The following is a 27,084-nucleotide window of genomic DNA, read 5'->3' on the forward strand; positions in this document are numbered from 1 at the left end:
TTTTTTTAATTTATATATTGTGCAATATTTACATTTGCAGTTTCTTCGCCCAGGGTCTTCTCCCCTGCTGCTTTTGTTAGCACATTGAAACATTTGTTGGAATTCCACTGCCACCAAATGTCAATCAGCAGAAGTGCGTAAAACCAACAGCAGGATGTGAATTACGCTACATGCTAAATTGCACATTTACATCACCCTACATGATACAAACTAAATGGGGACTCCCAGGTAAAACATGGACCTTTTTTAATTATTACCTTAAATTCTGAACTCAAAATATCAAATTATTTGGTTCTTAATTTCAAATCATATAAACAACCAATCAACCTTGCTGCCGTGTGTGTGTGAGTGTGTATGTGTGTAGTACATGTTTTAGTTACCTATTCAGGACCCTTTTTGGCATAAACACTGACCTTGTCAGAACCAGTAGTCCTCATGAAGACCAACATTTGGTCCTAATGAGACAGAACCTCATTTCTGATAAACTGTTTGGGGTTAAGATTGTCATTGTGGTTAGGTTAAGATGAGGCATTAACGGGTTATGGTTAAGGTTGGGAATTACGCTTTGTTTAGGCTGTCCGAATGAATAAACTTCAACGCGGTGTCATGAGAAGAACAGCTGCACAACCCCACAACCGTGTGGGTGTGTGCGCGTAGGGCTTTCTTTATAAAAACCCTTCAGCACCAACTTCTACTCAGCTACCACATTGAAAATATTCCAGTCATTCCGATTCCACAGTTAAATGAATATGCTGCAATTCTGCAAACTGATTCAGTTATTGCTACTTCTATTTAATAAACAGCTAAGTCAATCAAAACAACAGACAGACCAGAAATATCTCCTACTCAGCAATTATAAACACACGCACAGAAAACTGAGACCAGCTGTATCTGTTTTAGTGAGTTGTAAATGGTGTTTATGCAATAAACATTATTCAGACATTAGCGTCGTGTGAGTGTTCTGTGGTTTGGGCAACTTTAAAGAGGTAATTAACAGACAGTTGAGCCTCATGCTGAGTGCGAGATAAACTATTTGAGTTGGAATGGCACAGGACCAAAGGCACACTTCAAGCCAGCAACAGGAAACAAACACCAAATAAGGAAGACCGTTTCCCAAGGAGCTTTGCTCTGGAGGAAATCAAGCAACGCTTGAAGAATGGCTACCATAATAACCACAACCAGCAAAATAAGTTTATCCAGGAGAGCAATCATTTATGTATAAACACAATTTAGTGCTGCATAAATTCTGCCTACAAGTCCGAGTGATTTGTCTTACCAACCAGCTCTGTGCTTTTCATCATGGAAAAGTTGAAATATCAGACCAGTTCTCCTCTACAGGCCTAAGCTGGCAGTGCTGCCAAAAGCCTCTTCGAATAGGGGCTATCTGTTTGTTTTCCACTCGGCTGCTCCACATTTAACAGACTATTCATCTGTCCTTTAAACTGCTCTTTCTCCAGCTGCTGGCATTTACTTAGCTGACATCAGTCGTGAAACTGCTCGCAGTGTGTCGGTTTTTTTCCAAGCTGGGACATCACAACAGATTCAGCTCAGGTACAGAAATGCATGTAAATCTCACAATTATGACTTATTTGCCAAACAAGTTTCATCTGTAATAAATATTAACTTAATCAAATCCTACAGCATGTGGAATGAATGGAAAAACAACATCACTGCCAGACACTGGAGACCAGGAAAGCAACTGAAAATAGAATGTAAGGTTCTTGAAATAGCATTTTGACTTTGGTGAGGAGAGAGAGTTTTTCATTGTTTTTATTTTGATTACAGACAAGACAGCCAACTTAACAAGAGAAGCAGCTGATAGAGACCAGCTGTTTCCTTTGAAATTGCAGCCTTAAACTTTTTAGTGAAGGATCATTGAGTCCTTTAACCTCTATAAATAAAATGCCCCTTGAGGCCGTCACATTCCCATATACATAAATCAAGTCATCATAGTATTTTGTCTATGGTTTAAAATTTCCATAAGTAGAGAATTGTTCCCTAATAAGAGAATGACGGAGGACGCGGTCTTTGACATATCTCTGTGTTCGCTTCATATCTGGTTCCATTTCAGACAGAGACAGATGGACAGAGACGTAGCCGTGTTTACTTGCAGTTGAGTCAACAGAGTATGTGTTGGATTTTTGCAGCTTGCAGAACGATGCTGATGGGACATTCTTCAGCGTACTGGGAAACTAAACAATTGTTAAGCCTGGGAAAAACAAAATTTCTACCTACAACAATCTGTGTAAGTTACACAACAGGTGGGTGATATTACCTAAAATTTCGAGCACAGAATGTTTTTTTCCCATATTCCACGATGCAAAAAACACTGAACTGAACTTTAAACACACATTTTTATCTTTTCAATGAATTTGCAATACAGAATGCATGATGACGGCTGTGTGTAGAGCAGCCTCATCATAGAAGCAGAACATATTTGGAGATGATAATCAGCTTTGAGTCTAGTTCCGTCATGCTGATGCTGGTGTTTTGTTTGATATCTGTGCGTGCATTACTTTAATTTACACTGCACATGTCTGCGATGAAGGAAATCTCAATGTAGCTTTGATTAGCAGCACTGGGCTCTGGTTTGGGTCAGGGGCTCGGTTTGTTATCTCTCCGACCCGATCTGAGCTGTCATGATTGATTCTCTGTGGCGCATGAAGCTGCACCTAGTGCTGCTCGCTCTCTCTCAAGAGTCAGCCGCCACAGAGGGAACACAACACAGCTGCGTTAATTCCGTCAACCTTTTACTTTTCTTTACTTTTTTTAAACGGACAATTCATTTTGACAGAAGTTAAAAAGTTTGAGTTACTCGTCTTCAACTTCCGCATCAAAGCGCACTCAATGCTCAAGTCCGAGTCCAAGTTCAAGTCAAACCGGTTTGGAGTACAAATGCTGGACCAAAACCATCGTAATGGCGGTCTCCTGAAAGCAGCAATTAAAGCATGTGGAACATGTGCTTACATACATATAGTGGGTTAATTTTATTCTCATATCAGGTTATATATTTATATCAGGTTTGATAGCAATTAGGTCACTTCAAAGTTCCTGTACCTTTCATGTGTTTTTTATCTTATTATGGACTTGGCATGTGTTAGACATAGCTAATTGAGATATATCTTGTATGAAAAAATCCCTGTATCACATCGTCACATATCCTGCCTCATGATGGGCTTTGTCTCTCTGTGTGCGTAAGATTAAGGGAATGTTTGTGTGCATCTGTGCTCCAGTGTGCTTGTGTTTTAATCCTGAGTGAAAGGCTACGTTTTTGCACAGGAAGGCAGTGGGGGGACACCCCAGAGGGCCTCAGTTTGCTGGCTCTGTAAGCCTGTATGAATGAGCCTGAATTCGCAGGCTCCCCACGAGGACGCACGGCCGATTAAGCTGACAGTCAGAGGCCCATTGACCAGTCACAGAGATTAAACGCCGGGCCATCTCCTCGGCTAAAACCACCTGCGGGATGGAGGGAACGATGGACAGCCGGCGAGAAGGAGGAGAAGGAAGTGGAGAGAGATACAGGGAGACGTGCAGATACTCACTGTTGCTTGTTGCTTCGGTAAAAGACGCCTTTTGTCCATTCCAGCCTTTGTTGTCCATCTGTAGTGATGTGGAGAGAAGGAGACAAGGGGGAGGTAAGAGAGATGTAGATTCTTGAACAGACAGCTTCTTCATGCATGTCAGACAAGTTCCTTCCTACTGTTTGGGCCACAAAGAGACGGACGCTCAAATGAGGGGATGCTTAAGGAGCCTAGTGTCTGTCTAGGCCAGCTACTTAATTAAAGGGGTTGTCAATGTTCAGCGACAATAAAGACGCTCCTATTTGATGTGTGTCCTTTGCTGAGGTATGCACAAACACACGTGTGTGAAACAGAAACACAAATAATTTCTGATGTGTGTGACAGCTAAAGAGATGACGTGGTTGTAAACAAATCCCCCTTCATGCACTCTCTTCACACTTCACAGATCACCCACAGTCCCTTGATGGGGATGTAGTGCAACACAGTTGGCAACAAAAAGGGAAGAGGGGAAAGGACGAGAGACAGAGAAAGAGCTCTAAAAAAAAAGACAACCTATCCTACAAAACAGGATATTGTTTAATTATTCCACAGAGCTCAGGGTTGTCTACGGATCTAAAGAAAAGTAGGGCATTCATCTGATTTTTATAGAGATGTTTTCAGAGTTGTCAAGCTAACTCCATCCTGTCTAAATATTCAGCCATGAGTGTAACCACAAGGATCACTCTGCTTATTTCCAGTACGCATACGCTCATTTATCTGAAACCTCAGACATCAAAACATGGTGGTTTTCAGGGCCAACGAGTTAAACTTGTGATGGTGAGAACAGAAATCCAATAACTTGGGTGCAACACTCTGACGTTTCCTTGTCATCACATGCAGCTAGAGCATTTTTAACTGTGCAGCACTTTCAAAAACGTGATGTGCTAAAGCTTTAGTACATTTGTTTTATTGGGGTAACATTGAATAATCGACACAGGATGGGGATGAAGGTAAAGACGAACATTAAATGCAAATTGGGTTTTAGTTTCTGAACTTCAGTCATTGTGATATGAGCATTGTGTCATTACTAGCTTTACGGTATGGCTGTCAGAGTAAAATATATGCAGCTGCACATATCAAACTAATGAGCTGTCTGGGGAAACGCCGTATAGCCCTGTATATGTTATGTAACATCATTTCAATCTAAATCTGCTCCCTTGAGCTTAAAAAAAACCAATGAGCTGAATGCAGTTGATGTGATCAATTGCTGCTTGCAAACACAGTCAGTGCAGAGGAGCTGAACAGATTACATAACAGATTACCAGGACTGGGATTCCTGGGATCTGAGAATTGACTGAGTATAATTATTTCATGGATTCTGCACACGGCTGTAGAGATAGACGCATAGACAAAATAATGGTGGTGCACAGAATTGTTTTATGTAATCCTTCCGCATACAGCTGCATGGATGTTCACCAACCAGCATCAGGATCCCTAGAGTCATGCTGCTAGCATGTCCAGAATACCAATTGCGTAATGTTCTCGATAACATTTGAGTGTGTGCATGTAGGGTTTGCAGAGGTTTTCTTGCCATTATAGAACATGGGTGCATCATAGAAGCAATTTTGCACTTAAACAAAAAAATATGCTGAGATAAAGAGTCTAATGTTAAAAGATGTTAGTATGTTATTATTCAATACAACACAATTTCCTTTTTCTCCTTTACTCACGGTCACTGTAAGTCATCCATTGATGTGCTAATAAACAGACAGCTGTCAAAAAATGCTACACTGTCAGATGGCTATGAGAGAAAGTGGAAATTGGGGTCACTCAATCTAGTAATTTTATTTTTAATTCTATTACTGTGCATGACACACAATGATATCAACACCAAAAAACTGTGAAAGCACTCGATAGGATTGGGGGACAATATTATAATAGTGTCTATTGCAACATAAAATAGTTTCATTGTGGTCATCTACAAAAAATATGCTGCCCAATATGCATACATCATATAATAATTATACCCTATTTGACTGTTTGTCCAGCACAATTTGTCTGTGTGAGTGTTTTTTTTTGTTTCGGCTCATTTGTAGGACACCAAAATCATACAAAGTAAACCAGTCTAAAACAGTTACACATCTCAAAGAGTGAGACACATATAAGATGTGAGCTAGAGTTGGAATCAGCAGTAAAGTAGAGTTCGCACCTCGGTAGGGTTCTGAGGGACTGTAGAGGCCTTGTATCCCAGCTGCAGCAACATCGCCTCGGCTGCGTTCCGCTTAGCTACCTTCTTGTTCGGTCCTGTTCCCGTGGCAACCTCATTATTCACCTTCACCTGCATGTACACAGATGTAAAAAAAATAAACACAGGAAAAGAGTCTTGTTAAAGTGTGTATATATGAAATACAGATAATGGGGCAACACAGACACCCGTTAAGATGCCAGTGGCTTACTTGATACCTTAAATTGTAGTTTTTCCCATATTGTATTTTATTATGGATGGGATCTCTTGGTTTCCTGGCTGAAGCAAACCTAGTATTGCATTAAATAGCCACCAGGGGATGATTCAACTCATTGCAATAATACGTTTTAATTATATTTACGACACAAATAAACATCATCCGTTTACCGGATCAATTGCTAATTTCAGGCCTTCTTCAATAGAGCATGACTGTCCAGTAGAAGCCTGGTTGGAGGTGAACGTTCGTATGCAAAACCTCAACATGGTGCTGGCCTAATTGCAATTCTGGAGGCTTCAAATGGGAGTTTTAGATTCTTCCAGGTGACGTCAGGACTGGTTGCTAGGTTTTTCCATGATTTTGCTGCAGTTTTTCACACTTGCAGGAGAAAACACGGCTCTGCTTCCCAATTTGAGTCAGCCATGCGATTTGCCTCACACAAAAAAGCCTCCAAGTGAAGTGTTTGTTTTTCAGTGATCCCAAAACATTAAATCTGTCTACACAGAATGTAAGCAGATATTTCCAAGAGCATATCAGACGTCGTTATGTTATGCAAACAGACAATTACACTGTACAAATACCACTCTGGAAGCCAAAGCCTGTGAACAGTTGGACTTCACTGCGCTTACTCAAAAGTGGTCCGACATGCTTACCAAGAGCTGGCCTGAACGTATAAAGTAGGCCACAACATACAATGAGCAGGAGTGCCTCAACAAATAAAACAAATAACACAATTATATTTTATTTAATTAAAAAAAATCATCAATGCCAAAGAGGCTTCTGACACAAAGTGAAGCCTCTTGTTTTCGTAAGATGGGTGATGATTTAAATAAAAGACTCATTTGAGGCCCACTCTCTACTGAGGGAAACAATGTGGACATTTTTAGACGAGTAAGTGGACTGACAAAAGGAACACACACACTCGCTGGGGCTCAGTGTGTTTATCAAAGAGGCATGGAGAATAGGTTTGAGGCTGAATTACTCCCTGATGCTAAGACGAGCTTTGTTTGTTTTGTGAAAAGAAACGATTTAGGGAGGCAAGGAGTGGAATATGACTCAGAAAGACAGATAGACAGAGAAACTGCAGTTAAAATGTAAAATGTACATTTTATATAAACTGAGCTATGCCAGCTTTGCTAGTTATTTGTCTAATACTAGCAACAGAGCTAAAAAGAAACCACAAATCCAAATACAGCTCAACTCTGAAATAGGTGTCCAAACAAATTCCTTGCTCTGGTTACTGATGAACAGCAGCTCATCGATAACTTTGTTAGGTGTTAAAGGTCATCGCTGAAGCAAGACCGAGCATTTTATTCCGTTAATGAACACTGGCTCCTTACTACACAGCCACAGTAATAAGTCTCTGAAGCGTCGAGCACCATTGCTATGTTTTCTTTATGAGCAGCAAAGTAAATGGCAATTGATATTATGTTGGCTGCTTCACCGAGGACACAACAGAGCTATAAAGATGGACGTTAATCTATGATACATAACATTAATAATAATTAACATTAAAGGGAACTTTTAAGGGGGTAATTTCAATGGGGGGTGAGAAACAGAGAAAAGGACTGAGTATTGCGTGTGAAAGTCAGTTGATTGTTGCAAAAACAGTGAAGACATATTATGACATAATGAAGATACACTACTTAATCTTAATTGGGGTGGAGTGGCTCAGTGGTTAAGACCCTACCCTGTGTGCGAAAGACATCATGGTCGCAAGTTCGATTCCACCCCTGGCTGATTGTACTCAATTCCATTGTAAGTCGCTTTGGATAAAAGCGTCTGCTAAATGACATGTAATGTAATCCTATTTATTATAACATTGTAGGTTTTGTAATTTTTGGTTAGTGTTGTCTTAGTCCCTTAAAACAGTGCTTTGATAAGAGTCAAATCACCATAAGTTAAAGTCTTCAGATGTTGCAACTGACCAAAGTGACTGGTAGTTGGTACAAAAGGCTGCAGAAATGAGCGACAGAGCAAAGGTTTGGTGCAATCGTGTTTCTACCACGGGCTTTACATCATGGAGTATGTTGACTGAATGCAGGATTGGGCTGGATGTGCAGACATGACAAAAATAGGAAACTGGATCATCGTCCCGGGAGGAGAGGTTATATAATGCTGCTGGCTTCCTTTGGTCAGACAGAGGGCCTTTATTCTTGCTCTTGCCATCTGCTTGTTTTAACCACAAGGTAATGAATAAACTTCAACCATATTCTTTATCCACCAAATCGTAGTCTGTTTCTTTTAACTTATCCATTAACATAAAATTGAGCACATGATCACAAAGCTCATGTGGACACATAATTCCCATCCTTCTCATCTCAGTCCCTTTTCATTTACATAAGCCTGAATCAACTAAAACTGTCCAGAAACTGGATTCTGGTTAAAAAAAATGTTTACTGTAATTTGAAATATGACAATATGATAAACAAATTCATTACTAACCTGCATGATAAACTCTCGGCGTCGGGGCATCCCCCTCTCAGAAAGCAGCAGGTACTCGGGCTCCTTCTCCTTCTTGGCCTGTTGGATTTGGGCTAGACGGCTGATTGGATTCATGCCTTGGCCGTAGTCTGGTCCCGTCTGGAGAGACATGATTCCAGTTGTTTTATTGTCAAAGGTGCTGACACGCTGGAGTTACCATATAAGGTGAATTGTCCTTCATATGTTCAATATTCATTCATTTATTGTCTAAGGCTCTATCCTCCACATAAAGAGAACATGAAAACTGCATGCAGAAAAGCATGGATGCATTCAGATCTGTACTTGTGATTGGATCACTCAGATCAAATGTTTATGTCAGGTCTTGGCAGGGACATAAAGTGACAAGTAGGGGAAAGCATCTTTTTATGTAACTGATACTAGCAACTAATAATTCTGCTGTGCTTATAAATATTAGGACTGACTGCATCACTGTACTTTGAGTACACCTGTCTTCAGCAATAGTGGTAACTCAGTGGATAAAATCATTCCCTGCTTTTACACCAACACTTTTTCCTTTCTCCACCCAGCTGCTGTACCTTGAGGATGGTCTTGGTGCGTTTCTTATAGTGTGTCTTGGGTTTCTCCACAGCTGGAATGAAGGGAAGCTTCTTCAGGTCCTGCAGGATGGACAGGGCAGCACGCTTTTTGGACAGCTTCTTGCTGTTGCCCTCACCTTCGGCAGAGAACTCCCCCACAGTGACGCGAGTCAGGAAGCTTTTCATGTGCGGGGGGCCACTCTCCTTCAACACCTGGTGACACAAGGTGGACGTGTGCGTCTTGTGTAAATAAAATGTTAAATAAAAGGTTCGCTTATATACAGTATGAATAAAATGGTTGTGCAATGTTGTACAGGAAACAAAAACACAGACAGTAGGAATGCAGTAAAGACAGAAAATAAAGCAAAATAAAGCTTAATATGCAAGTCTATGATATGTGTGTGTGTGTGTGTGTGCGCGCAGCTTGCTCTGCAAGCAGCTTAATAGTTGGTCCAAAACATCTGCTCTTGCTGGTCAGAGTGCTGCCCAGACATGTGTGTGTTATTCATATACGAAACACACACACACACACACTGACACATTATGAAAAGTAACATGTTCCTAGATGACAGTCCCAAGTGATGAAGGCTCAGTTTCCTTCCTCTAGCCTCTGGTCACCTGGGAGACCTAAAACAAACACCGGCTGGCGTTAGGTCATGCTTCTGCAATCACATCCACTTCCTGTGAAGTCTAAGAACAGTGTGAGTGTGTGTTAGTGTGTGTAGCAGGTGGGCTTCTCCCCAACCCTATTTAGAAAAACACACTGGTGGAAGAGCACAGCTTGCTGACTTTCTATCGTTCTCCCCCTCGAGCTATAGCTGCTGCATGGAAGTGTTTTCTCTAGCTATTTCCACAAAACTCTCTTTCTTCGCCGCCTCTTCTGTTCTCCTTCACTTGAGCTTCATTTGTGGTGCAGACAGCACAAATTGCAGCAATCAGATGCCATCTTGAAACAGTTAATTTAAACCTAGTGACCGATAAAGCAGATTAAAAATTATAAGTGGAACCTTTAGCATTCCTCAAATACTTAACACATCAACACAGACTAATACCAGACCTTGACGAGGACAAAGGACATTATGTGCACACCTCTCCTTCCCTGCCAGAGCAATATACCTGTACAAACTAGTGTTTTAGTCAAATAAGAATCTAAAATGAGAAAGCTGGTTTGTTTCTTAAGAGCAAACTAAAAAGGGTCAGGTCCAAAACTTAAACGCTCTCTGTAATCTATGCATTCCCTGTCTGCCCATGGTTCCATTCATACTAAAGGGTACACATCGGTCTGGTGTTCCACGAACATGCACCTGATCTCACTTGTAACACTTGGAACATGCACATTTGCTACATCTGGTCTGCACAGTCACACATTTTGTGTTGAACAAGGACATCAGTAGATGCCATATTTTTCCATTATGAGGATCACAGCAGACCTCAGTGGACGAGCGCACAAGGTAACTCTTTTTTCAGCTTATAGGAAAAAAAAAAAACCTCTTGACATTCAATTCTGGCATTGACTTCACAAAAAAGGGATTATATTGAGGCTCTTTTTTATTCCAAGTACGTGACTGCAGGACATGCTTGTTAACACTGCTGACACTTGGCCCCATGTTTGCTGTCAGTGTAACTGTCAACATTCCTGCAAGTATACAGCATGCAAAGATGTGTGTTGCAGACAAGCCTTGAAGTGTTAGCTGTCCAAGCTAACAGGCAAGCTCTCCTCCACCCGGGGGATATGCTCTGGTCTTGCTCATCACCAGAAAAAGGAAACGCAACATGGCAGCATCGTGCACATTACAACATTCAACTCTTCTTTCCGAGTTGTTTCAACTCCGTGCTGATAATGACACAGCACATTTCTGGGCACTGGTCGGCCGACACTATACCACTTTAAGAGAATAAATATGAGCTACTAACAAAACGTAGATGTGTTTGGTTATGGGCCAGAAAGCACAAGTCTCTAAAGATGAAGCTTCTGCTGCTGCTCTAAATTCTGTATCTGTACTCACTTAATCCCTCACTTTCCCTCCTTGCTCATTACAGACTCCTTCAAACATGTGTAAGTGTTCAGCTTATGTGGCTGAGCAGGATGGTAATACAAAGGCTTGCTTTCCACAAACAAAACCACATTCTCTGACAACAGGATGTCACTTTTTATCTGTAATTACAATATCTATTCGAGTTTAGGTGGTTAAGTTCAAACTCAAACCTTAAAAATCGGTTCAACTCTAAAATATACAGCCCACGAGCGCTGAAGACTGCGTAACATAACAACCAGTTGTCCAGCAGAGGGCACTGTGAGCACAGATTGGCTTGCATCCATGCCCTCTTTGCAGATCAGAGGAAGACGTAACAGTGACGTTATGTTGGTTTTGTGGTGTCAATGGACTAAAAAAAACCAAGCTTTTATGTCCTGAGCTGACAATCCCCAAACTAAAGCATATGAATTCTGCCTGTGCAAGTATTTCTGGTTCTACACCATAGATGGCAAGGTAACAGTGGATTCAGCTGTTGGCTTCATAGTCGGCAGATGCATCACACACACGCATCTGTCATCGTGTGCATCTGTGTGTGTGCAGGGAAGTGAAATACCGTGTGTCACGTTCATTCAAGCAAGATTTTTGGAAAAAAGTGATAGCACTATTGGACAAACCATTTCATCAAGTTCTGAAACAGCCTGCAGTCGTTTAATGTTTGATTTACTTTCACGGTCATTTCAAACACTCGATTCAAGGTGATTTACAGGAAACTTGCACAAGTAAAGAACAGTAACTGCTGCAGTGATAAGATTTACTTGTGCTTTTCTCGAAGTGAAAACACACAATTACGAACAAAAAGCGAGAGATCAGATGTGGCCCTAATAGATCCCAGTCAACAAAGAGTATGGATACAAAGAGTGTATCCGTGCACACGTTACACACTCCTGGCCTAGGATGGCGGCAGACGAGCTGCAGTCAGTCTCCTGGCAGACAATACAGGATCTACACCATGCCGATGGGATTTCAACACTTTCATTCATTGACACCCATACACTAACACCCGCACACACACACATACAAACAAACACACAAACACACCTGCCCCCCCCTCAAATGACAAGGATCAGGTTAAGCACAGGAAACACTTGGTAATTCAATGTTGTTGTTGTTTTGTTTTTTTTCAGTCACCTTCTCCTCTTGTCTCTTCATCTCTTCTCTTGCAAACATGGGAGGCCTTCTCTTTGGCTTCTCATAGAGACATTAATACCCCGAGCAGACGGAGGATATGTGCATGTGAGACCTCAGGTACTCCGAAGAGGAGGCTATGGGAGCAGGGTAGGACAATGGTGGGGACTAGGAGAGGGAAGAAAGGCTCTTTTGTGATGAGTGGTGGATGGACAAGCCCTAAGGGAAGCTGCTTCTAGTAAGATGGGTGGTTCTTGGCCCGGACCCTCATTTCTTGTGTCCTCCTTGGAAAAGGAGCCTCCGATCCAACACACAAGCTGTGATTTATAGATTGGTTCCTCTTTGATGCTGACATCTGTTTGATATTGCCTGATGGGTGGATTAAATGAGCCAACTGCCTCTCAGGGTGGCGGCGACCCTCATCGTTGCAGAGCGATGGGAAAGCAGACGCTCGTTAGCAGTGACTCACGAGTAATGTTATGCCCTAGTGAGGGCAGCGATGAGATTATGTGAAAACATGGCTGCTGTGAGCAGAGTTCACATGACAGATGACCATAACATTTTTGTGTAGGATTCCTAAATGCATAACTGCGTGCAAGTTGAAGACTCTGACTGGGGGTGTAGGGAGTGCACCAATTCTTCTTAAACAATCAAACAAGACGCACTTAAGAGGAAGTGACATAGCAGGGAAGAAGATGAGGCCAAACTCTGTCAAATGACTTATAATGTAATAAACCCGATGGGCAAAAAGAGACCCATAGCGATGTGTTATTCATACTTGGTCTCCAGCCACAGCATAGTGGCAGAGTGAGCACATATTGCATGCAACACAGTGATTGAGGATAAAAATGAATCTGCTGGAGAGCCATCAGGAGTGTGTGTGGGGGGAGAAATGTGTATGCTATGCCAGGAGCGGGAAATGATGATTGCAGCCTGGCCTTCACACAGCTTAGTCTGATATGGCAGAGAAGAAAATGTGGTGAGACTGATCTGCAGACATGGAAAACATGTCCGCATATCAAAAATCAACATCTTCATGAGCACGGCTTAAGCAAGAAGAAAATAAACAAAAATAGGGAAATCGAACTGTTTCCTTCTCCCCGCTCTGCTTTAAATCACAAACGTCCACTTGCTGATGAGAAGAGGCTGAACAAACCAAGCAACAAAACACTCTGAAGGCGCACAAACAATAACTTGTTGAATAGACAGACAAAATTAGCTGTTGATGGAGATATAGACACATGGTGACAGAAACACACAGAGTGGGGAAGAAATGTACTGATTTACTGCTCATCAGACTGCAGTAATGAACAGCCAGCCTCCAGACTGACAGCAAGCACAACAGAGCCTGAATGGAGGAATGGGGCTGTGGTCGACTTTAAAAAAACAACACAGCTTCCCACTTCCAGTTTGGAAGGAGTGAAAACGAAAGTGGAGTTAATTGCTCACAGTGACAATGACATGGCAGATAAATCACATCAAATCCAGATTAAACAGGCTGAAATTATTAATAGCCATTCCAGGAAGGATAGCCATGTCATGCTTTGATGAGCAAATGCATTTTTGAACAAAGATGATGATGTAAAAGGGAGGAGTGGACCACTTTCCTGATTAATTTTTCCAATGTTGTGTAAACACTTATTATACTCTTATAAGCAAGAAAAGTCAGCAGAGTGACAAGGGTCTCTCTCCTTAACTTCCACTCCAGTCTCAATTTCCTCTCACCCCCATCTGCCTATCCCTTCAGCTTCAACATGCTACCGCCCAGTGTGTGATTTTTGGGAGTGATACTGTAGTAGGAGAGGTGGAAGGGAAGGATTCTGGGGAGGAAGGGAGGGGGCACACAGAGTAAACTGAGCCTCCCTTGTTTTTGGCACCTTGCAGAGTAAAAAAGAGGGAGAAACGAGGGAGAGAATATTGGATGAGTCAGCTATGATACGGTAAAAGCCAAAGAGAATGAACGCAGCAGGTCATGTGAGGACACACTAGAGTTTTGTGGATTTAGAAAAGTAGGGTGCAGTGGCTGCAGTGATGTTTTTCTGTTGTTTTTTTTTTTTTTTTTTTTAAATGGTGGAAGGAGTCACTCCAATGTCCACAGCGTTGAACACGGTGGTTCAGTTAACCAGTGGAAATAGTGGGAGGTAGCAGCAGTCACACTGGGAAGTTTCCAACTGAGTTTATCAATGTCACTACCCCTCTGCCAAAAGGTTTTCACAGAGACAGCTGTGAAAAAGATTTTTGTGCTTATCAAACAGACACCACCATGGCTGAACAAGCAAGCCAATCTCGCAGTGGCCTTAGATGGATTTTCTCTTATGGTCACTGCATGCTGACGTGGAGATGAAAAAAATTGTTTCTCTACTGTTATTTGACTCAACATAATTATGTGTCTGGTATAAAAAAAAAAGGAAAAAATGGTGAATAATCTGGAATAGTTGCGAGTATGAATAGACAATAACTAGCAGATGAACATAAACAGTTGTCACAACAGTCTGTCGACTCATCGCCTTTAACCACCGTGGATCAACCAATGAATCAGACAGCGTAGGTCCCTGAGTGCAAGTCAGTGACCTACAGAATTTATAGTCATGGGGAGAAAGTTAAATTAAAGAGGGGATGAAACATCTGCACCTCTGAACTCAGGATTAATCAAACAGTTGGAAGGAAAAGTAAGAGAAAGACGATGATCTTCTTGATCTGGTAAAATCAAAAGATTTGTTTTTATATTATGGATCCTTTAACAATTAACATGGGGGAACATCACCGATCCTGTGAGAATTTTTTACTTTAAAATACTTTAATAATAAGTCTACAGTATTTACGGTACCAAACAGATACATTTCCAAAGTTAAACATTAAACTTCAGAAAATAAAGCCCGGTCAGTTTTTGATCACACAGGATAAGATGCTGTCGGGATGGGAAAGATATTCATGCCACATGTTCTGCAGAAAACAGAAAACCTCTTCCAGTCAGGAAATGTTGGAGGGATGCAGGCCCGTCACAGTCAGCTCCAGGTGTGTGACGAATAATTTACCGCACATGCAAAAGAGTGCAAGCATAACGTTGGTCAAACACTGACTGAACTGAATTTCGTTCAGTCCGATCCTCTCCGTCTGGAAGCACTTTTATAAATACATTGAAATTAAGGTAATTTTAACGCTTGATATTAAGCAGCTGGTTCTGTACTTTATATAAACTTTATTTAATAAGATAGTCTCGCTCAGATCAAGACCTCTTTAACAACACAATATTCTGTAAAATACTTTTTGTTTCACTGAGCATACAGCCACAACATATAGTTCTGCATTGAACTAAACACACAAAATACAGACTTTTAATTTAAAGGATACAGAAATTAATTACTTTTTTTTTATAATTGATGCATCAAATGTGCAAGGTGTGAATATAAAGCCCATGTGTGATCTACTTGAGAACAAGAATGAAAGCTTTGGTAACCTTATACAGTGACCTTGCTTGCTGAATTGGACTGCATCATAATATGTGGCTCACCTTAATGAGATGCATAAAAATGGGTCAACATTTCCAGCAAAATAAGTGACAAATTAAGGGGAACGGCTGTATTTGTTAAATAAGATATAAAAAAATATATAACAGTGCTAGATGATCCACATCAATGTGTACCTTATCAGCTGAGTCACTGGAACCACGTCACTAGAACTAACACCAGAGTACCACATCCGAGTGTGGAAACACTGAACTTCACACCATGAGAATGTCCACATGCTCCAAGACATAGTAATCTTACCAATAACTTTGAGATAAGTAACCTCACTGATGCAAAAATTGAGCAAAACTGGGGAAACATCATTACACAGTTCATATTTCATTATGGTGGTTAATGATAAATTAGTGTGACTACTTTAGTTTCCCACTTGTTTTCTTTTCAAGAACCGGAGGAGTCGTCACGGCATTGTGGAATTTCATAAACCAAGGACATGCATCATGACTACGCACATATTTTCTGTTCTTTTAGGGCATGGTTTGATCCTCATTGACCATTTTTTTTCATGTGATCACTTGAAGGAAAAACATAACAATTGATAGTACTTATTGAGACTGTGGATTTGATCGATGTCTTTGTGGTCTTTCTCACCTCAAAGTTGACAGACAAGTTCCTCTTGAGGGCAATTTCGTAGACCAGGCTGATCTCTGATTTGTTGGCATCAGTGCCTTCCTCAACCTCCTCTTTCTCTTCTGGGCTCTGAAAAAAAATTACAGGTCATAGTGGTCAAAGAAGATGTGCCAATTGTTCTGCTCAAATAAAGAAGTGATGAGTGTTCAAATGGTCTTGTGTTTTGTAACACTCAAATCTAAGTACTATTTCTCATATTTTCCTTTGAGAGACTGTTTCTCACTCCCTCTCTGACCTGCATGCAAGAAAACACTCACTCACACACACACACACACACACACACACACACACACACACACACACACACACACACACACACACACACACACACACACACACACACACACACACACACACACACACAAACACACAGAGCGAGAGGGAGGGTGGTACATGTATTTAGGTATGGGATGATTGTTGCGTACAGCCAAAACTCAAAACTGCAATACATGTTGGCACTGATAGATAAACCTTTTTCTAAGGTTTTCTGTCTCATTTAAGTGCCATTGCCAGTATGGTGCATGGAAGGGAGAGCTGATAGATGAGTAAGTTCCTGTTGGAAGCAGTGTGGTATTTTCCAGTTAATGGGTAACAGAAAAAAATAGCAGACACTGTACAACCTCACACTGCATGTCAGATAACATTCTGTTTGTAGAAATAGCTACAATAAGGATAGTGTACTAATCTTGCAATGGCATCACTGTGCATCTACAGGGAGGTGCAAGGTGTTCTCCCAACAGTATTCCAGGCAAACGCAACACCAAATCCCACAAGAGAACTTCACATATCCAACCACATTCAGTCATAGAAAACACCAAGTGCTTAACATTTGCTACAATGTTTCTTTTTGTGCCGTTATTTTATTTTTTTTTTTTTTTGGATCAATTTTGAGCAATAACAAAACATTGTCTTTGAGTTTTATGACTGCAGCAATAATTATGGCAAATGAGTGATTCTTTTATGCTTACTTTAAAAAAATCATTTTTTTTTTTTAGCTACAGACATATGGGTTGTGGGGTCACTGGAGCCAATCCCAGCTGACACAGGGTGAAAGGAGCCAGTCCATTGCAGGGCCAACACACAGAGACGAATAAGCATTCAGTCCACATACCCAAGGGCAATTTAGAGTGTTCAATTAACCTCTGCATGTGTTTTGGACTGTGGAAAGAAACTGGAGAACCCAGAGAAAACCCACGCACAAACTCCATGCAGAAAGGTACTTGTTCCTTCTTCCTTTTTTGCTGCAAGGCAACAGCGCTAACCACTGCTGTGGCCTTTATCAAAACCAATAGTTTTCAAAATCGTACACATTGACAGTGGATGACTGCCAAGCCGCTGCAACAAGACACTTGTCTAGATTTTAGTTGCGGATTCTTATCTGATATGAGAATCAGTACTAAGTATTCTTGGACATGACTGTTGGTCTTCTGTGTGTACAGGAAGGTCTCCTAAAAAGGGTGGTTCACTAAATTTGAGAATTAGTGTACACAAACTCTCTGTTCTAGATAGTTGAATTAATATTTGTGAACACAAAGAGCCATGATTCCCTCACAGCAGTAAACTGTAGAACTTGAGAAAGGATTGTTTAAATCAGTGGGAAAGCACCAGCGTTTCTTTTCTGCATAAAATATTATTTTTGTCTTCTTTTTTTTTTTAGTAATACCAGCAGTATCTGATTCTGGTCTAAGCCCTCAGTCAGTTTAATAGTTTTTAAATTACAAAGTTAAATGTTAAGATATGGATCAGACAGAGTAAATCTGCAAGTATAATAATTTCCATGAACGCTTAGATGACTATTTGCTTTTGAATTATAGTAATGCTATTTATCCCTATACTAATAAAAAACAGTTTGCACTATAGAGATTGTATCAGTCGTACAAGAGGCTTTTCAGTGCCAACTGTCTATGAGAATGTAGAGCAGTGTCTCAATCTTTATCTTCTCATGTCCAGGTCTTTGTCTGATTAAGTCTGAATGGCTGTGGTCTCCCCCTTTGGGCTCCTTTCCTTCTCCTTCTTCTCATTGTGAGACCCGATACGACGCATGATTCATACTGTGGGATCTCTTGGATTTCACAGGAAACAGTCACATTTGATGCCCCTAACACACCGTGACGAAAAGACTTCACTTTGGCGAGACATGCTCTTTGTATTGTGTACGCTGAGACATTCGCTATATGCCTCCTGCACTGTATGAATGTATGTAGACATGAGAGAAACCTGAGAGTGAATTAGTCCAAAGGGCTTCAATGCTCTCATCCAATTCTCTACCATTTTAGCATGTTTGAGGTTTTCAATCCGTATCCAGCACTCTTGATAAACATGGTTAATAATACTGTGAATCCCCTCTCAAGGCTGCATTATGAAGCCGCTGGGCACGAGTGCCTGCATGTGCATGAGCATTAATGTTTAAATTTGAATGGGCAAGTAGATCGTCAACCTTGCAGTGACAAAGACAGATGGCGCTGCCTCTTCTCATGGATGTACTGCGCAGAGCTTGGGGTTCGTAAACACTCTTTCATTAATTTCAGGGCTGTTTCAAGTACTTTGAGCCAGATTCCCTCAAAATCAAGGACCCAAAACTCAAATGTCTGAAAGCTCATTTGAGTTTAAAAGCTCTTTAAATGGGTCACAACTTCACACACTTGCAGAGATCTTTGAGAAGTCTGCATATGATGCTCACAGACATGAACACTCACCCCGAAGGAGCTTTTGAATGGACAATAACTGTGGGCGAAGAGAATGCCTCAACTTAACATCTATACTCATGGGAAAATGATGTCAATATATGGGGAAAACATATCAAAGAATAGGAAGGAGGAAGTCCTGATGGAGGGAACATTATGAGAATAGTAAGTTTATTCAAAAAAGGGAATAATTGCTCAATTATTGGAAGAAGAAGTGAAAAGAGAAATCCTCTAATGCTAGAAATTATTAGAAGAATAATTTCCCAGATCTAACTACATCGTCACATTTATCCACAAAAAAATTGTTTTCCGCAAGACTACAAATTTACTTGTTTAGCATTATGTGTTTTGAATTTGGTATCACCAGCACCTAAACCCACTTGCACCAAATTTACAATTATGTCAGCGGTTTCATTATTTTGGTATCACCCAAAGACCTTTAAAGTTAGAGATGTTGCTTTTGAGTTTCCTAGGGTTACATAGGGTTGCTTAACCTGTGTATAAACACTCTAATTAAAGCGTCACTGATATTTACCTGTGGTCTTCCTTAAAATAAAAGGTTTGACAGCATATGGTGAAACAGAACACCTGCAGCCTGAGGGTGTGGGTAGGAGGAGCGCGCACACACACACACACACACACACACACACACACACACACACTCATGTGGACTCATACTGACAGACATATACTGTAGACACAGTGCGCTTCAAGTTGTAAAGCAAGACTCAGAAGCATCGGCAAACAAAGAGCTCATTTATGGAGGCCGACGCCACAAGACAGCGAGTCAGGCAAGTGAGAGGAGCCAAGGCGTTTTGAATAACCATCAGCAATGCCAGGCGTTGAGGATATGGGGTAATTTGATTTCCGGCGGGGGGTGATAACAACAGTTAGTAGCTATGCCTGAGGGGAAACTCTGGAAAGGTACAGTGACATTGGGAGTAGGCTGTAAAAAAAAAAAAAAAAGAGGAGTAGATAATACATTCTTAACAGGTGCGAACTAAAACTAAGAAGATTGCAGGGCTTAAATCATACATTAGAGGAATTAGAGATGGGTGGATTTGGATTAAATTTGATTAAAGCTGGTTTTGAATTAGTCTTAGTGGCTGCAGAAAACAAAAATACGTAACACTCTTTGAGCCTCCACAGAGAGAGCATCAATAGATCGGTGGCACAAATCCTGACATTTCATTATGGGGAGAGTGTTCACTTTGGATGGGGTCAATACAGAGACAGAATACAGAGTGTCATCTGGGGTGAAAAATGTCACAGGCCGCACACGTGATTGTCGAAATGAAAGGAGAACTATTTGTGTGGAAAGAACTATTATACAAGCATTATAAGCAAATGAATGACAAACTATCAAATTGGAATGGAATGACTCAGTGTAAATCACATGTATATTTCTGATGTACTTATGTGCAACTAAGTAAGGGAAATTCACAATGCACAACACAATGGTGACTTAAAATGGTAAAAGAAAAATGCCAAATGGCTAAATCCCCGTCTTCTAATTTCAAGCAGGCTGTACACTGAGAGGTGTAATACTGCCCTCCACAGTTTGAAGTTCTTACTCTTTATCTTAATCCGTCAACAAGGAAATAATATGTCTACACAGGCATGACATAATTTTACAGTGATACTGAAAGTAGTAGAGGGAACTTCCCAGAGAATAAGTCATTAAGTGTGCGTGAAAAATCGAACTGGTTATAACGTGCCATTGTAAGCTTAATATGTGTTTACCTGTGGTGGCCGTTCTGGAATTGGTTCATTGCGCAGGGCTTGCAGGGCCTTCGTGGCAGCATTGTGTCTTGCTGCTTGGCGAGTGCGTCCCTCGCCAATAAACTCATGACTCCCCACAGACAGTTGCACATAAAAGATCTTAGGAACAGGATAATGGTACCTAGAATGAACAGAACAACAACAACAAAAGGGAGAGGGGAATATTTGTCATGAAAAACTGTTTACATCATACACCAAAATGGAGGAGTTAAGGAACATTAAAGGATGAATTTGTGTACCACCTCAACTGCACGTTTGTATCCGACATAAAAACAGATGAAACGCAAGAAAGGGGAGGCACCACGTTAAGAGCCAAGGTATCAATTCACACCATTTACTGCGTTCCCAAATTAAAGGCCCATCACTTCATCAGGGTCAATTACTTCACAATAGCGTGTTGGCGAACCACTTGAGTAATGTCTTGCTATTGAATCTCAGCTTAGGGATGCCTAACAAAGCACAGGGACATATATCCCTTCCTCTTTCTTCTGGCTTTGGACATAGATTTTCCTTTCTTTCTTTAGGTCATGACAGAGCGGGACTGGGCTGTCACAGAGGAGATTTAGAGGTCTGCAAGTCCGCGTGTGTGATACCCCCTCCTGGGTCAGGGGGAGAATGGCTGAGAATGTCTGCAGAATCTGGGACAAGGAAAGAGAAATAGTGGGAACGCTAGCAAGAGGAGAGGGGACTCCAAAGTTTTTCATATCCGTCTCCCTGTCGGCTTTCTTCTTTGCCAGTATACAATTATACTCAAAGGGACTTAAAGTCGCCATATGTGGTAGACACAAATGGATAGCAGCAGCTTAGATCTATGGAAAATAGTCCTGACTATAGCCTGGTGCCAGAATGTTTACAATATTTTCACATTTGGTGCAGGCATAAAGCTTTTAATGAGAGAATGAATCAATAGTGAACCCTATGAAGAAAACTGAAACCAACATCTATCTCTGTGTATGCATACAGTATCTATCATTTTAGGCTACACCAGCCTAACATCCTAAAACAGCTGTGAGATGTGAGACTTAAAATTTGACTGAGTGCGTGTGGGAATTTGGGGAACCCAGTATGATTGAAACTTTCTCCCAGTTTCTTTCACAACCAAGCACACACATGCACATCATTAAACGAAAGGATCTCAAGTCCTAGCAACACATTCAACAGCAGCCCCAACCATCACTTCTTGATATGTTTCAAGACTATAATGCTCCCCCGTGTGTATGTCAATATATTTATTGACTGAGCTCATGTGTTATGAGTTATTTAGTCAATTGTGTCCCTGGATAGCAGCCAGGCTAGTGGCCTTGTGAGGCTATAAACCAGTGCTTTAAGATGTAAGCTTACGTCAGCATGCTAACATGTTCTCAATAACAATAGCAGCATGCTAACATTCAGCAGGTATAATGTTTATCACTGTTTAGGATGTCGCAATTAGACTATTTCTTAATTGGGACAAAATACAGATGTCTTCAGGTTTGCAAGGATACGGTAATAAACTAACATATTGCATAAATTTTGACCTAAGAAGTTGACATCATCGTGAGGAGGATGTCGATGTGTGCACTAAATGACAGCCCATCTAAAAGTTAGAGAGACATTTTACAGAAAACCACAAATATGAACCTCATGGTGGAGGAAAAATCACCGGATTACCAAAGTCTTTGGTATTCACTGACGCAGAACCATCCATCTACGAAGCACTGAGTTATTACATTGGATAAGTTAATACCTTTGACCTGCTAAAGGGAATTTATGAAAACTCAGGGATCACCATGTCATTTGAGTTTATATTAAAGCAGCCCAGATATCTGAATCAAATATTCATCAAATCCAAAAGGTGTAGCACGAAAAATGGAATATCTGAGTCAGTAGGATGCTTCATCTAGGGATAACGAATGTCACAATTTCATGGTAATTCATCCAGACCTCAAAATATTTCAGTCTGGTGGACAGAGAGATAACTACTGATCTCATGGGGAATAAAAAAATAAGTCACTACGGACAATTTTCACAATGAATGTAGTTTTAAATTTCACTAAAACTTTCATGAAAGGTTGAATTGGGCAACAGCACTGTTGGGCAATAGGATCAAAGGTTACATAATTGTTAAGATTTGTTATAACATGGATCTTGTTTTCATAATCTGGAGCAATAATAACAATGTAGGTTTCAATTTGATAGATGAGATCTGGAAATCAGGAAACATTTCTCATTATTTACCTTCAACAAATGCAGGTACTTAGGTAGCTTATGATCCAGTGTAGTAATTAGGGCTAGAGTGACATGCTTTTGTCACATTTCAACTATATTTTGATACTTGGGTGTTGTATTGAGATCAAGATTGATTACGATTTGATAATATCAATAATTTAAATTTCCTGTTCCTCCTTGGAACAAAACTGAATGATACATTTCTTTTTCAAAAAAGTAAATGTTCCAAAATGAACGCATGTCAATCAGTCAGTTTGACATGTATCTAAACGGAAAGGGACAGTGGTGCATAACAGTGGTCCGTCAAGAGTGGTACGTAACATTTGGGAGAATCGTTTTCTTTTTTTTTGGGGGGGGGGGTTAAATTGTAGGGCAAGGGTTCTATTCCCAGCTCTGCTAGTCTACATGATGATTTGTGGGGCAAAAAAAGCATGGCAGATAAATGTGGTGTATAGCAGAGAATAGCAAACAAGTTTTGATGGTCGAGACTAGAAAAGTGCTTCATACTGTAAATACAGACAATTTACCGTGTTTTTACATTAACTGCCCTAATTATACAAGAATGTTATCACATTCACACTATGTACTTTAAAAATACAGTGTCATCATAACCGACAGAAACTGTGGCATGAATAAGATCCAAGTTTTCCTCTCTATTGTGAGTGTCTGAGATTACTCACAGACATTTTTAGAATTTTTTCCATGAAATACTGGGAAACAGTTATCTTACCAGATAACTTTTAACTACACGTCATTGCTTCGAACATCTCCCATGTTCCCTTTCCCAACATCTCTTCCCCCAATCCCTTGCCTAACAATGAGTCAGCGTTTTACTCCCAGGATTCCAGCAGGTCTTTCTCCAGCCCACAGCTCTCCTCTCATCCGTCTGCTCTCAGCTCCTCCTGGCCACAGGAGCCTTCCCTGGGCGGGGGCCTGCCTGGCCCTCGCACGTCAAGTGTGGCCCCAGGGTCTCAGAGGACATGCCAAGTGCAACACAGGCTTCAGCCAACAGCGCCGAGCCGAGATGAGAGCAGCTGGGACTGGAGAGCTGAGTACAGGTGCAGAGAGGAAGAGAGAGAGGGATAAGAAAGAAAGAGAGAGCGAGCAAAGGAGAGAGAAAAAGGAAAGTAAAGCAGTAGAGGGGAGGGGGGGCGTGGTGGGAGGCCTGTGGGGGACCCTATTCCACAACGTGGGAAAGTAGTGGCTTACACACAAGAAAGTCAGCCAAGAGCACAGACGAGCAAACGCACACACATCAAAATCATGCAGAAAAGAAAAAAGGCAGGGGAATCACGTCAGCACGCTGTGGCCAGCACAAGAATCAGCACATGCTGGCTGGGTCGGCCTGTTCTATGTTATCAATTATTATTATTGTTATTATTATTACTACAGAGAGGGAACCAGACCAGGACACCTGTAGGGTGGGTGTAGAGGCTGCTGAAAGGGAAAGAGAATAATTGACAAAGAAAAACACACCATGTCTCTGTGATGACGTGTGTGTGAATATGGTATGACTCAAGCATGAGTGACAGAGCGAGGCAGAGGAAAAAAAAACACCTGATGCCAGAACTCAATCAAATGATAACACATCAGTATTTACCAACGCGTAATGAATTAGACTTTGAAGGCACAAGCTCACCCTGCAGCGCTTTATGATGTTTGTTAAGGTTACTATTTCATCTTAATCATTCAAAGGCGTTTTTCAGCCCACACTAAATCCCACTGCGACACTGGAGATATGGTTTTACAATTATTACTATAAATGACACCATGACATTTCAGCTAGAGACCACTTACTCTTTTTTTTCTAAATGCCTGCATGAATCACACTTGTTTCTAAACAAGTCTCTAAAATTTACATTCCAGGTACCAACACATCCACCGCTTTTCATATGACTCAAGTTAATTACATTACACTAAGTGATGTCAGGTAGATCATGTGTTTTGAGGCAGAATACTTGCGAAACAATTTAGCACGGTCTCAAACTGCAGTTGCGCGTGACACTGTGGGGAAAACACAAGTGCAGTCCAGCCGTTTGTTGGCGTCGATGCCAAATGAAGACGCTTTCAAGACACGCATAAATAAAAATACAAGTTGCACAAACGCAAAGTGGTGCTAGAGACTGCATAGCTCCACGGAAGCAAATTAAAAAATATGGGGTCTGTAATTAAACACATAATACCGTTGACCAGTTGCAGATGGATGTGCACAGGGAGCCATGAAATATTCAGCTGCTTCAGCTGGCAAACCTGTGAAGACTGCGGCAATCAAAACCAAATGCAGCGCTTCCTTTTAGTCGTAAAGCTGCCATTTTGTCCATGAGAACACATCAATCTCAGCTGTTCTCAGAAAAGAATGCCACCATTAATCAGAAGAGTCAACAGTGGTTATTGTTAGAAACACAAGAGGAAGTCACATATATCACCCATTAGATTAGTCATTAAATATTAAACAATCAAGCTTTGGTCGTCAGTTTATACTTGGCAACACGTGTTATGGTGCCTACACACTATCCAATGAAATGGGTCAAATCAAGCTTCAGAAGCAACCAGTGTAAATACATTTTGGCATATCAGATGAAATCCCTACGTATCAAAATGATGCCTTGCAAAAAGCAACAAAGCATCATCATCTGCAGCAAGACATCTAACTTGGACTGATGATAATGGACTTCAAAATCGGTTGTGAGATGGTACTGACAATATGGGTGTTTTTGTTGCACCTCTCCAGAAAAAAATACTACTAAAATTATGCACAACCATGAATAACTTTTTATTCATTTTTTAGGCCATCCACTCAAGATAAAGTTTGGATGCACCATTTACATATACTTTATTTTCATGTAATCATCAAGAAATAGTGATTGTACAGATAACCAGTTAAGCTTAATTTAACCCTACAAAACAAAAACTGCGATATCCTTATTAGTTCTGCATTCAACGGTGTAAACCTCCCCAAATGTTAATTACCACTTTTACCCCATGCTACTTCTTTAAGTAATTTAAACTTGTTTTCTACTTCAAAAAAGCAGAAAGTAAAAATGACGCAAATTAAACACAGACAAATAACATGACAGAGAGACAGAGAGAGACAGAGAGACAGAGAGACAGAGAGACAGAGAGAGAATATTGTCCCACTTCATCTTTCCAGCATAACTGAACTTGACCACCAAGAATCTACAGGCCACACACAAAACACAAATAGCTGTTTGCATTAAACCACCATTACACAGACATAAACACACACAGAGCTCTGCACAGGGTGACAAAAATTTGGAAGGCAAAAACTTGGACAGACTCAAACTTCAGCAGCTGCACTTTCTTCCGATCTCCTGCCAGAATTTTTTTTCCCTTGTTTTCCCTCCCTCCCAACTTCCATACTTCTTTCCTTGTGTCTATCATTGATTACTTCTCTTCCATTCTGCCTCACGCAACAGCTAACGTAGAAACTGCGGAATAGTGTGAGAAATCGCTCCGTTTAGTCGAGCAATCAAAATGCTCGAAACACAAACTGTCGTGGTGTTGGGGGGGGGGGGGTTGTTTGCAATTGTTTGGAAAACATCTATGGATAGAAACCTCTAATCCACAAGGACGAAACAGCTGTGTGACAGCTGAGTCGTGGTTCTAAAATAAAATTATTCTTTTGGCTGTAAATGCTTGTTAAATAATATTTTGGCAGCCCTTGTACATGACACAGAAAACCACTAATGTCCAAATAAATGTATAGACAAATATAATCAGTAGACCTTTCCAACATTTTGGACTCTCTGAGCCACCATACAATTGAATCAAAAAGCCTAAACTTTGTTCTTATATGACAATAATGGTGAAAACTCAACAAAACGCAACTACAGTACTTTGTTTTACCAGGTATCTAGGGGACTGTGTTGGACTCTTTTGTTTCATGATTTCATCATAAAATCAGTGGAATTTTGTCTGAGAGTTGAAAGAGATCGAAGACCATCAAAATGTAGCTCGTTTCAGATTAACTCACTTTTGGTAGCTTTATTCCAGTGGGAAGACCATGACAGCTACACCATTGGATCATAGACACACCAAGAGCCTTTACAGTGTCAACAGTCATGTATATAAATCTGGCATGCACAATTGGAT

General features: G+C 40.8%; 1 protein-coding gene across 1 annotated transcript in view; it reads right to left on the bottom strand.

Annotated features, from left to right (window-relative positions):
- The window catches only part of stau2 (staufen double-stranded RNA binding protein 2), a 79,308-nt gene that overhangs the window by 40,873 nt on the left and 11,351 nt on the right, over positions 1–27,084 (bottom strand). Inside the window, exons 6-11 of the mRNA XM_058636261.1 lie at positions 20,725–20,884; positions 16,259–16,366; positions 8,983–9,195; positions 8,408–8,545; positions 5,710–5,838; positions 3,543–3,600 (exon numbers count right to left, since the gene is read on the bottom strand). Of these exons, the coding sequence (XP_058492244.1) occupies positions 3,543–3,600; positions 5,710–5,838; positions 8,408–8,545; positions 8,983–9,195; positions 16,259–16,366; positions 20,725–20,884 (806 nt within the window). The remainder of the gene's footprint in view (positions 1–3,542; positions 3,601–5,709; positions 5,839–8,407; positions 8,546–8,982; positions 9,196–16,258; positions 16,367–20,724; positions 20,885–27,084) is intronic.

The sequence above is a fragment of the Solea solea genome, chromosome 1 (assembly GCF_958295425.1).
Source record: "Solea solea chromosome 1, fSolSol10.1, whole genome shotgun sequence".
Lineage (NCBI taxonomy): Eukaryota > Metazoa > Chordata > Actinopteri > Pleuronectiformes > Soleidae > Solea > Solea solea.